The 13256-nt window shown below is 44.6% G+C and overlaps 1 protein-coding gene across 1 annotated transcript in view; it reads right to left on the bottom strand.

Moving 5' to 3' along the window:
- The window catches only part of LOC308483145 (uncharacterized protein), a gene marked incomplete at its 3' end in the record, with an annotated part of 30149 nt that extends 19055 nt beyond the window's left edge, over nucleotides 1-11094 (bottom strand). Inside the window, exons 1-13 of the mRNA XM_081016729.1 lie at nucleotides 11059-11094; nucleotides 10641-10736; nucleotides 8852-8947; nucleotides 8663-8758; nucleotides 8473-8568; nucleotides 8285-8380; nucleotides 7666-7770; nucleotides 6895-6999; nucleotides 3798-3969; nucleotides 3160-3266; nucleotides 2403-2504; nucleotides 1798-1899; nucleotides 195-378 (exon numbers count right to left, since the gene is read on the bottom strand). Coding sequence (XP_080872855.1) covers nucleotides 195-289 — 95 coding nt within the window. The 5' untranslated portion in view covers nucleotides 290-378; nucleotides 1798-1899; nucleotides 2403-2504; ... (8 more) ...; nucleotides 10641-10736; nucleotides 11059-11094. The remainder of the gene's footprint in view (nucleotides 1-194; nucleotides 379-1797; nucleotides 1900-2402; nucleotides 2505-3159; nucleotides 3267-3797; nucleotides 3970-6894; nucleotides 7000-7665; nucleotides 7771-8284; nucleotides 8381-8472; nucleotides 8569-8662; nucleotides 8759-8851; nucleotides 8948-10640; nucleotides 10737-11058) is intronic.
- Nucleotides 11095-13256: the final 2162 nt, after the last annotated feature.

Here is a 13256-nt window from a genome sequence, read left to right on the forward strand (position 1 = left end):
GCCAGCATCTCCAAGGAGAACTTGGAGACATCCCTGCCAGCAATCCTAGAGAGCTGCTGCCAGTCAGTTTTTACAATACTGAGCAAGATGGGCAATTGGTTTGACTCAAGGTAAGGAAGCTTCTTATCTTTCTGCAGCTTTGCAGCTAGGCAATTAAAAATTGCATTGCATACAAGAAAGGCATAACATCTCACACAGCAATCGGTTGCCCAGCCTTCAAAGCTGGGATCCCATCCACAGTCTGGACCTCGATCGCGAGTGGCATTCTGCATATCTCCTGAGGGTGCATCTGAATGAGGTTAAAAAGGAATTCCTGGTCCCCATCACCCGAAGGATTGTCTTCGTTAAACCAGCGGGTCTTGCAAGTGGAAGGAGACTCTATCAAAAGAGAAGCGATAGGAGGTTTCTTAGAATGCTTATGAAGCATCTGAAGAAGAAAAGGCTTGGTGCCTTGCCAGTGTCCAAGGATAGTCAAATCAAAGGCCTCTGAATTAGGAATTCAGTGATATGCTTATTTTTCAAATTAATTGGAATCTCTTGTATGATATCTACATCTATACACACATCTATAATTTCCATTTTTTTATCTTCTAGGTCAGGCTGTGGGACTTTATGACCCCTATATGTTGTTGGACTCCAGTTGGACTCAGCCAGCATGTTCAACTGTCTGGGATGCTGGGAGTCCAGCAAAATCTGGAAGGTCCACAAGTTTCCCATCCCAATTCTAGGTCTTTCTCCAAAGACTGCACACAGAGAACAACTTGCTCTCCAGCCTGTGGACACCACTTTTGACTCTTGCACATGTCCCAAATGGAGCATTTCTTGAAACAGGCTCTGTGTTGATGACATACCTTGTTTTTTTTTCCTGCTGCGGTGAGCTGTGTTGTGGTGTGTGGGTAGGTGGGAGAGGGTACTTACTTGGGGGCTGACATGTTAAGGTAAGAGCCAGTAGCACTTGGTGGGGCTGCAGTGCTTTGACTTCTGAGCAGTGGCAAGGCAGAAGCGTGGTCGTTGTGGTAGAATGCACTGCTGGAACCAATCCAGTGTTCCTGCTGGTGCATTTGCACCATGCCAACCTCTCTGCCGCCAGTCACTCCTAGTAAACTGCAGCAACACCAGTGATAACAGGTCAGGTGAGCACTGCTGACCACTATTACTTAGAGCAAGGAGAAGTCTACTAGAAGGCAGAATGTGGAGGAAGGCATGGTTGTGATCTGTCAGTTAAAGCAATCATCTGGGACAACATAGATGAGTATTTATTTATTTATTTGGACTAGATCTAGGAGCAAAGGCAGATTTAGGGGAGAACAACCGGTTCACCCACACTGAGCCCTGAGCCAAGAAGGTGGTACAGGGAGTCCCACAACAATGACTTAGAACAGAAGCTGAGAGTTGAGCTCCCCCCCCCCCAAAAAAATGTTTTGGGGTGTTGCATAGAGTGCTGCTGAAATTTGAAAGCCCAAAGTCCGCCACTGCTAGGAGATGGGATTATTTCTACTATTTCTTTATTGGCTCTTTAGCTAATTTTGTCCTGCTTTCCATTCTCCCGGGATTCCAGACAAATGATGTAGAAGGATTCCTAAAATAAATTCTGGAATTTGAGCAAGTTTGTGTAGCTTTCAGTTCCTGTAGTTCTACTTCATGTTACCAAAGTGTGTGAAATTATCCACTTTTGGGGTCTTCTCCCAAGAATAGCGTTCAGAGAAGGGCTTTTTCTCCAGCAGGTGGATAGGACCTTTGACACTTCTGTATGTATCCCCAGAATCTCTCAAGATAGCTGTAGTGTTGCATGCCTACCTTTTACTGGGATTTTTGGACTGCCTTTAATTTCTTCCAAGGTTGGTGTTGGGGCAGGAGATGTTACTGGCTCTGGACCTGGTGTGGATGGGATTTCACCACCTATGGAGGAAGATTCCAATTTGAGGCTAAAAGATGAGGACCAATGCGATGCAGTCGTCCCTCCCAGGAAATGCTATGGCCCTCTGCTTATCCCTTAGGCAATTGTTCTTTGAGCTCCACCTCCAGATGCTATCTTCCTTAGGACTGTATACTGCATAACGTGTATATAATCTGCCACTGCTAGGAGATGGGATTATTTCTACTATTTCTTTATTGGCTCTTCAGCTAACTTTGTCCTGCTTTCCATTCCCCGGGATTCCAGAAAAAATGATGTAGAAGGATTCCTAAAATTAATTCTGGAATTTGAGCAAGTTCATGTAGCTTTCAGCTCATGTAGTTCCACTTCCTGTTACCAGAGTGTGTGAAATTTTTCACCTTTTAGTTCTTCTCCCTAGAATGGCATCCAGAGAAGGGCTTTTTCTCCCACACGTGGATAGGATCATTGACACTTTGGTTATATAGCCTAAGTATCTCTTGGGATAACTATAAGGTGGCATATGTACCTTTCACTGGGATTTCTGGACTGCTTTCAACTTGTTTCAAGGTGGGAGTTGGGGCAGGAGGTGTAACAGGTTCTAGTACTGGGGTGGTTGGGATCTCACCACCTATAGGAAAAGATTCTGAGTTTCAGGCCACTGTGATGGAGCAGGCTCTCCAAAGAAGGAGCTACATTTTTTGTGTATTAGCCAAACATTTATTTGTCTTTTCCCCTCTCCTTCCTCCTTCATTCATGAAGGAGCGTCTCCACCCCCATCGTTCTACTTGGACACTGAGGTCCAGCGCCGAGGGCCTTCTGGGGGTTCCCTCACTGTGAGAAGCCAAGTTACAGGGAACCAGTCAGAGGGCCTTCTCGGTAGTGGTGCCCGCCCTGTGGAATGCCGTCCCATCAGATGTCAAAGAGAACAACAACTACCAGACTTTTAGAAGACATCTGAAGGCAGCCCTGTTTAGGGAAGCTTTTAATGTTTGATGTACTACGGTATTTTAATATTTTGTTGGAAGCCTCCCAGAGTGGCTGGGGAAGCCCAGCCAGATGGGCGGGGTATAAATAAAATTATTATTATTATTAGGCAAAAAAAAATCCTGCATTGCAGTGGTTGGACTAGATGACTCTTGCAGTCTCTTTCAACTCTATGATCAATGTGTTACTTAACCTACAATCTGTAGTTTGTCTGACTGCATTCTATTATCTGTTCTACACACTGAACCAGGAAGATTTTCATCAACAGGATTCAAAGAACAAAGCAGTTAAAAACTTACCAGAGCAGAAAGACAGTGGGCAGGTAAATTGCACCTGGTAGTCATGACAGCGCTTGCCTTTTCCCTGGGAGGCATGGATGCAGGAAAAGCCAGTGCGAGCATCATTGCTGTTCAGAGAAAATAAGTCTTAATAGCCTTGTCTTGTACTATCACATAGGGTTTTCAATGCATTTTCAGTGCCTTAAATGGCAATAATGAAAGGGGACTGTGTAGTCATGCCATAAGATATTTACAGGTATTCCAATAAAAGTAAAAGTTGAAGTCGAGCTTTGCATTTCTTTTACGACAAGAATTAAACCACATTGCCAGTGCAACATTGTGCATGCTTATTCAGAGGTGTAGTGGACTCTCATTTGTTGGAAGTTTTGAAAAGAAGTTACATGGCCATCTCTTGGGGATTCTTTAGCTGTGATTCCTTGATTAGGTGACCCTTGGGATCCCTTCCAACTCTACAATTCTATTATTCTTTCATATCCCTAGTTTGGACACAAAATGAAAGCTCAAGGCACAGTAAAATAAAAATAAAAATAAAAATAAAAACAAACAAACAAACAAATAAATAAATAATAATAATTAATAATAATAATAAATCCCCCACCAATTTCCAAGACCCATTTCACACAATACTAAATTCTCACGTAGTAAATATCTGCCCAGTCTCAGAAGCTGGGGTCCCATCCAATGTCTGGACCTCTATAGCTGTTGGTTCAGAGCAAATGTCATTGGGATACTTGTCCAAGATGTCAAAGAAGAATTCGTAGTCCCCAGTTCCAGAAGGATCATCTTCGTCAAACCAGCGTGTATTGCAAACTGGGGGATTAACAAAAACAAAAATACAAGACAACAAAGTTAAAAATCTCCTGAAACCAGAACACGAAGTACAGATACATCTGTTTTATTGGTGCACGTGTAGCAGGGGAGGTAGAAAAGGGACACAGAAAATAGGGAACCTTTGACCCTCTGGATGCTGCTGAACTACAACTCCCATGATCCCTGGCCATTGATCATGCTTGCTGGGGTTGATGGGTCAAAGGTTCCCCACATTTAAACTAAAAGGGACTGAAAACTGATGCAAAAGGTGTGCACATAGTGTGGTTCCATTCAACATTTGGAAAATAAGAAAAAGATGGAGAATTCCTTGTGCAAAGGTACTATAGGGGAACAAGGCCACATAATACAAAACTCCAAAATCCAGGGAGAGATTTGAATGAGGATGCAGAAGCAGCAACCCTAAGTAAAACCACAGCATGTTTTCATGCACACATTGTGATAGGATTGCAGATGTTCCTTGCAGTTCAAAGAGAAATGTTGCTGCAGGAGGCTGAGATTCTGATGTAGACTAGCCTTTTACACCTACAGGAAATCTATACCTAAGGGTTGCACCCAACTAAGTCCTGCTCTTTTTCCATGGAGTTTTCTTGGCAGGGATACTGGAGTGGCTTGCCGGTTCCTGCTCCAGGTGGATCATGTTTGGTCAAAACTCTCCATTATGACCTGTCCATCTTGGGTGGCCCTGCATGGCATAGCTCCTAGCTTCTCTGAGTTATTCAAGCTCCTTCGCCACGGCAAGGCAGTGATCCAGCATCTCAAAAAGCAGAGACATCACCTTGCCAACAAAGGTCCGTATAGTTAAAGCTATGGTTTTCCCAGTAGTGATGTATGCAAGTGAGAGCTGGACCTTACAGAAGGCTGATCGCCGAAGAATTGATGCTTTTGAATTATGGTGCTGGAGGAGACTCTTGAGAGTCCCATGGACTGCAAGAAGACCAAACCTATCCATTCTTAAGGAAATCAGCCCTGAGTGCTCACTGGAAGGACAGATTGTGAAGCTGAGGCTACAAGACTTTGGCCACCTCATGAGAAGAGAAGACTCCCTGGAAAAGACCCTGATGTTGGGAAAGATGGAGGGCACAAGGAGAAGGGGATGACAGAGGACGAGATGGTTGGACAGTGTTCTCGAAGCTACCAGCATGAGTTTGACCAAACTGTGGGAGGCAGTGGAAGACAGGAGTGCCTGGCGTGCTCTGGTCCATGGGGTCACGAAGAGTCGGACACAACTAAACGACTAAACAACAAAAGTCCTGCTCAAAGTAGACCCATTAAAATTAATGGATCTAAGCCTGCCATGCTCATTGATTTCAAAGAGTCTACCCTGGGTAGGATTAATGCTGCATACAACTCTGTGGACATCTTTATGAGGAAGGGCTGTAACTTTGCAATATGCAGAAGGTTCCAGGTTCAATGCCTGGCAACTCCAGGAAGGGATGTGAAGAGCTCCAGCTTGAAACCCTGGAGAGCCACTGCCAATCAGTGTAGACAATCCTGAGCTAGATTGTGCACCATGGGCCCATGAAGCCCTCATCCTAATTTCATGCAGCTGGAGTGGAGCCAGGGAGGGGAGTGAGTGAGAAAAAATGCAATGGAAAATATATGAAATGAATGGAGTGGTGCAAGTAGGAGAGTTGGGGGGAAGCCCTCTGAAAGTGATTAGCTCAGCTCTCTGCCAAGAATGATCTGACTCTTCTCTGGTAGCCCACTGGGGGTAGAGAGAAAGAAGGGGGTGGCAGAGAGGGTGGTTGTGACTCCTATACACTAAGCTCTGTGTGGGATAAATCCAGACTCATAGGCTTAATGCATGAATGGGTTAAGACCATAGAGTAGACTGTTCTGTCAAACTTAGCTAGGTTACTCCCCCTAACCTTGAGAGGTTATCAAGCCTTGGTTCTTTCCTTCCACTGTGTGAACCCTACCAGGCTTAAGCTCCATCCTCCGAGCTTAAACTATGTGGCTTTAGCAAGCTGTCATGGTTTTTCTAAACAAATAATTTAGAAAACATTTGGAACCATTTTGAAACCTAAGTTATACATACTGTCTGTCTTTCTTGCTGCTGTATAGAAAAGCACATGAATCTGACCTTTGATGAGTTGGTAAGTAAACCATTTTTAACTTACCAAATGTGTGGTCTCTTTCTTTTCTAAGGGAAGTTGTAAAATTTGGAAGCAACTTAGGGATATTTTAAAAAGTTTAACAGCCTCTATTTCCACACTTTCCTTGGCTGTAGGTTTTGTGATTTTAAATCTCTGCTGGGGCTCTGCTGGGGCTTGCCCCAAACCTGGATCTAGGCATCCAGGGAATTCTCCTTTTATTTTACCATATTTAGTATTTTTTATATTTAACCAATATACAAATCAAATTAACACTCAAATTGATCCCATCCACCACTGGATTCAGCCCTGCTCAATACTGGTGGCCCACCAACAGATTAGAAGGGCGTCCCTCCCTTTACCAATTGCTATTTTGTCTGTCTCTCCTCTCTGCTCATCCCTACCTTTCTGGGGACTTTGGGTAATAATCTGCTCTGAGTCAGGGGTTGGAGCTAGAGATGCAAAATCTTCCTCTCCACACTCATCAACATCTTCATCATCATTGAAATGACCATCATTTTCTACAGAGATGGATACAAAGTAGATAATGATTCCCCCCCATACCGTGGCAACCTAGGATGCCCTGTGCACACCCCAATGGGGTCCAAGGACCTAATTCTGAACCATTAAAGTGTGTCTATTTGGAAACTTGGGGCTGGGCCAAAAGATTTTTGAGAAACTGCCCCTTACAAACATTGATCCAGTCCCCTCTCCTAGTTCATCAATCTTTCAAAAGTTGAGGAAGTGCTGTAGCTCAGTGGTAGATCATCTGCTTTGCATGCAGAAGGACCCAGGTTAAATCATTTCTTACCTCCTTTTTTACTCTCAGCACTGGTGGTTTCTTCTGGTCCAGGTTGAGGTGTCTGAGCTGGAGGAAAAGTTGTCTCTGGTCCCAACTGAGCCTGGGCGGTGGGAGCTGAAGAAGAAGATTAGAGGTGAAACTTGTGTTGTATCTTGTTGGGGGGGGGCATGTGGGTTTCCCAGGAGTATATGGTTGGCCAGGGTGGAAACAGGAAGCTGGACTAGATGGTGAGGTCTGAATCTAGATTCAATCCAGATCATGCAAACATCAGCAGAGCCCAACTGGGTCTGATTAGCCACCTCTTTCTCCTCTTCTTACCCCCCTTCTGACCCCCAGCTGTGGTGGTTTGTTCTGGTCCAAGGTAAGGCATCTGGGCTGGAGGTAAAGTAGTATCTGGTCTTAATGGCCTTAATGGAACGTGGGGAGTGGGGGCTGAAGAAAAATGCCATAGGTGAAACTTGTGGTTCAGCCTTAGTAGTATCAGATGCATATATTTCTCCATGGGGATTTTTGACCCATGAAAGGCCAGCCTGTTTTCCTCCACTCATGACAGGTGGATTTGTTTGATTGGCAAATTTGATATTTGCAAATCAAACAAATATCAGAAAGGATGTTGAGTGTCCAGGAAGCCCTGTCATCCAAAGGAAATGGAACCAGGTGGTACCTCTGTGCAGAAATTCCTATCGCAACTCAAAAGTGAGGACTGCCCAATATTCTACATGACACATCAACAGAGCTAAATTAATTCTGTGCCTTGCCACCTCTTTCCCTTTTTCTTACCTCCTTTCTGACCTTCGGCACTTGTGGTTTGTTCTGGTCCAAGGTGAGGTGTCTGGGCTGGAGGGAATGTCGTTTCTGGTCTTAATGGCACCTGGGGAGTGGGCTCTGAAGAAAGAGTTCAGAGATTAAACTTGGGGTGCAGACTTGGGAGTGGTAGCTGAACTGTGGGGTTCTGAGCCTCCTTGAAGGAATGCCCACTTGCTTCAACTGATTCTTGACATTTATATTTGTAAATTAAGCAAATATCACAAAGGACATTGTTAGTGTTCAGTGCAGTCTACCACCCAAATAAAATGCAATTGGGTGGCATCTCTTCCCAGAAATTCTAGTCACCTCTTAAACATGGGGAACACACAATATTCTAGATCAGTGGTTCCCAACTGGTGATCTGAGAACCCTGGGGGGGTCTGCATAACGCACCCCGGGGCATCCGTGGCACCATTCACATAACAAAAACTATTACAGGTAAGTCAAATTTTCAAAAGCATGGGGTGCATGGCTCGGCTTGTCAAAAACAGAGGGCTAGGAGCACGTAGCTAATTATGAGCTACTGTTCTAGATGACTCAAATGGCAACAGATCCCAACCATTTGATGTGACACCTCTGTTTCCATTCCTACCTCCCTTCAGAATGGTGGTTTGTTCTGGTCCAGGGTGAGGCGTCTGGACTGGAGGTAAAGTTGTCTCTGGTCTCAATGGAAGCTGGGGAGTGGGCTCTGAAGAAAGAGTTCAGAGATTATTGTTCTAGATGACTCAAATGGCAATAGATCCCAACCAGTTGATTAGACATCTCTGTTTCCATTCCTACCTCCCTTCAGAATGGTGGTTTGTTCTGGTCCAGGGTGAGGTGTCTGGACTGGAGGTAAAGTTGTCTCTGGTCTCAATGGAACCTGGGGAGTGGGCTCTGAAGAAAGAGTTCAGAGATTATTTTTTCTAGATGACTCAAATGGCAAACAGATCCCAACCAGTTGATTAGACATCTCCGTTTCCATTCCTACCTCCCTTCAGAATGGTGGTTTGTTCTGGTCCAGGGTGAGGCGTCTGGACTGGAGGTAAAGTTGTCTCCGGTCTCAATGGCACCTGGGGAGTGGGCTCTGAAGAAAGAGTTCAGAGATTATTGTTCTAGATGACTCAAATGGCAAACAGATCCTAACCAGTTGATTAGACACCTCTGTTTCAATTCCTACCTCCCTTCAGAATGGTGGTTTGTTCTGGTCCAAGGTGTGGTGTCTGGACTGGAGGTAATGTCGTTTCTGGTCTTAATGGCACCTGGGGAGTGGGCTCTGAAGAAAGAGTTCAGAGATTAAACTTGTGGTGCAGACTTGGGAATGGTAGCTGAACTGTGGGGTTCTGTGCCTCCTTGAAGGAATGCCCACTTGCTTCAATTCATTCTTGACATTTATATTTGTAAATTAAGCAAATATCACAAAAGACATTGTGGGTGTTCAGTGCTGTCTACCACCCAAAGGAAATTCAGTTGGGTGGCATCTCTTCCTAGAAATTCTAGTCACCTCTTAGACGTGGGGAAAACACAATACTCTAGATCAGTGGTTCCCAGTTGGTGATCTGTGGACACTCAGAGGGTCTGTGGCACCATTCACATAACAAAAACTTCTACAGAGATATCAAAATTTTCAAAAGCATGGGGTGCATGGCTTGACTTTTGAAAAACAGAGGGCCTGCAGTACTTAGCTAATTAGGAACAACTGATCTAGACGACTCAGATGGCAACAGATCCCAATCAGTTGATTAGGCATCTCTGTTTCTATTCCTACTGTGATGGCGCAATGACATTTCCCCCCCTTGGCGCCATTGGGCCTGCCCTCACGCAAATATAGTGCAACCATTTCACAGTACACCAATTACATGAATTTCTACAAATTACCCCACATTATCTAATGGGGGGCTTGTGTGAGGGAAAACTTTATGATTTGGAGTCTCAGGCAGGATTTGATCAAATAAACAAGAAAGATTTTATTAAACAAAGGGCACTTCTGGTTATAATGTTTTTTCAGGAAACTGGTCACCTAATAATATTTATACTAAACCTAAGTGTTGTTATGAACTTCTGATCAAGCACAGCTTCTTTTAAACTTCAGTTGCTTATGTTCAGTTACTTCGCTTCAGGTAGATGTTACAGGTTTTTAGACTAAAGGGTAAATGTTCAGCTTATTTCTAGTTATTTCACTTCAATTCTTTCTCAGTTGCACAGCTGTTGCCGCTTAATACATTGGTTCTTAAACAAGGTGGTACTTCTTGTCAGTTACACACCCCTTTGACAACCCTACTGCTGAGGTACTCCAAGTAACAGACCCAAGGGATCACCACACCCCTCTTAACTTGTTTGGGAGTATTCCCTTTTTGTAGCAGAATCTCTCCCCTCCTGACTGGAATAAGACTTAAGTAGACTGTATCTTTCCAGCTTCTACTTCTGGCTCAGCCTCAGCCTCCCAGTTAATTCCTGGCCTATTACTCTCACAGGACACCATACACTGTCCTTCACACTAAACTCAGAGACTCCTTTCTGTAGCTTTTGATATATTACTCAGAGTGGATGTTTCTACCCAGAACCAACTCTTTCTCTTCTCACTCCCTATCTCCCAAACTGAAACCTGTCTCCCAACCTAAAACCTGTCTCTCCAAATCCTCTCCTTTTCAACTCCTGCTCTTGGAACCCCGGCCAATCAGAAGTGCCATTCATTAACTGTTTGCGGGCAGGGAAAAAGAAAAAGAAAACACTTGGTAATGCAACCTGCCCAGAAAAACAAACTTTCCCATCATTCCTACCTCCCTTCAAAATGGTGGTTTGTTCTGGTCCAAGGTGAGGTGTCTGGGCTGGTGGTAAAGTCGTCTCTGGTCTCAATGGAACCTGTGGAGTAGGGGCTGAAGAAAGAGTTCAGAAATTATTGTTCTAGATGACTCAAATGGCAAACAGATCCTAACCAGTTGATTAGACACCTCTGTTTCCATTCCTACCTCCCTTCAGAATGGTGGTTTGTTCTGGTCCAAGGTGAGGTGTCTGGGCTGGAGGTAAAGTCGTCTCCTGTCTCAATGGAGCCTGGGGGCTGGGGGCTGATAAGAAATGTCAGAAGTGAAACTTTTGGTGCAACCACAGTCATATCAGATGCATACATTTCTCCATGGGGATTTTTGACCTCATTGATGGTTTTCCTCCTCTCCTGCTAGGTATCTATATTTGCAACAAGCATATATCACAAAGGACATTAAGTGCCCAGTAAGGTCTGTCATCCAAAGCAAATGGAACCAGGTAGTGATTCTATGCAGGGATTCCTATCTTAACTCAAAACTGAGGACTGTGCTATATTCTACATGACACAAGAGCAGCCAAGCTCAAATGAGTCTGTGCCTTGCCATATCTTTTTCCTGTTCTTACCTCCTTTCTGACTCTCGGCACTGGTGGTTTGTTCTGGTCCAGGCTGAGGTGTCTGGACTGGAGGTAAAGTTGTCTCTGGTCCCAGTGGAGCCTGGGGGCTGGGGACTGAAGAGAGAATTCAGAAATGAAATTTGGGCGCAGACATGGGAGTGGCAGCTGAAGACATTTCTCTGTGCCCAAATGAAGGAAAGCCCACTTACTTCAATCTACTCCAGGTTTTTATATTTGTAAATTAAGCAAATATCACAAATGATATTGTGAGTCTCCAGTGCAGTCCACCACCCAAAGAAGATGCAGTTGGGTGATATCTCCACCCAGAAGTTATTGCCACCTCCTGGAAGTCATATGCTGGGTGACTAAAATGGCAACAGATCCCAACCAGTTGATTTGAAGTCCCTGTTCTCATTATTACCTCCCTTCTGACCCTCAGCACTGGGGGTTGGCTCTGGTTCAGGGTGAAAGGTCTGAGCGGGAGGTAAAGTCTCTGATGTCAATGTTGCTGGAGAGCTGGAGGCTATAAGGAGAAAGAACACAGCTTGCTTGCTTGCATTCCATTTACTAAAGCACTTTGTCGAGTCCTCTGTTTTTTTTTTTAACCTGTGGCACATTTCAACCTGTACATTATCTCCCAACCCCAACCAGTTCTTTGTACTTATTCCATAAGCATCCCGTCCTGAAGAGTTTGAATTGGTAATGATAGGTATTGAAGTCTGTACTGTAGGTTGCTGCACATTATTGGTATATTTGGCTTGAGGGAGTGCTATTAGGTTTGTTTGTGCACCATGTACCAACGTAAAATGGGTGGTAGTGGCCATGCTGGAGCTAATCTAATTGATGTGAGGGAAGTTTCTATAATCAGCTGTGACAGTGTGACACTAAAAAGGCATGCTAACATGGAGAGCCTTTCAAAGGCTTTCTGACAACCACCTGCTTGGACTGGCTTTAAGAACGTCAGAAGAACCTGCTTGAACAGGTCATTGGCCAATCTAGTCCAGTATCCTGTTCTCACATTGGCCAAACAGATGCCTATGGGAAACCTGGAATCAGGACCAGAGTGCAGCAGCCACTCTCCCCACTTGTGATGTCCAACAACTGGTCTTCAGAGGCAATTTTTGTGGCCAGTAGCCATTGATAGCCTGCTCCTCCATGAATCTGTCTATTTTAAAGCCTTCCAATTTGGTGGCCATCACTACATCTTGTGGGAGCACAGTTGAACTATGCAGTGTGAGAAGATTTCCTCTCTCTTTTGTCTATGTCCTCAACCTTGAAACATTTGCGTTCTGGACTAAGCCTGCAACCATGGGGAGATTTCAGGGATACTTGAATATGATGCAATTCTGTAATATTTTTCTGGCATTTCTTCGAGGTCATTTGGTTGGGTGACTGGCTTTGGTTTTCATGTGATTCTGTCTTGGCTTCCAGGAAGAGATGTGCTATATGCCCAAGCAAGCAAGCAAGCATTTGCAAAATACTTGGGAACATAACACAGCAACGCCCAAGCACCTTATGCTTCTGACTAAGCCCTGCTCAGGCACCTGTCTTATCCTTTGGACTCCCATTTGTAGTCAAGACAGAAGGAGAAGGATCTGATGGAACTCTAGCCTCCTCCCCACCCTGGACCAATATATATTGTTACATGCTACCCCAATCTCCAAGTGGGTTCCAGTGCTTAGCCGGGGTTTGGTCTCCTTGAAACGAAGGTCAGTGGAGACTGGGGTCTCTCTAGGATATATGTTTTATTTATACATGTATACATCCTGAGCATTGGATGGATGGGCTCATAGCACTAACAACCCATCAGATTCCTATTAGGTTTCCAGGGGAGCCCCAAAGCCCAGCAATGAGCGAGTCATATCTCTGTGTCCTCCAGCTTCCAGCATTCAGGGCTCAGGTTTTTTACTCTCTCACACAACAACTCTGTCTTTTGTTCTCCTAAGTACCAGCCAGGTCAGGGGGTGGGGGAAAGGCCCCCCATTTGTTCCATGGCACAGAGCAACTTCTTTGGATATGCTAAATTGTGATACATAACCAGTCAGCCAAAGCCATTGCCTTGAGATAGGAACCAGACTGGCAAACTTGCTAGTATACATTCTATACCCACAGGTGCAGGATCCCAATAATTGGAAGAGATTTAGGGCATCATCCAGACTGACTCTCCCCCCAAAAACTCATAACAGTATATTATGAGTGTGCACAGG

The sequence above is a fragment of the Podarcis pityusensis genome, assembly GCF_964106645.2.
Source record: "Podarcis pityusensis genome assembly, chromosome: 8".
NCBI classification, from domain to species: Eukaryota; Metazoa; Chordata; class Lepidosauria; order Squamata; family Lacertidae; genus Podarcis; species Podarcis pityusensis.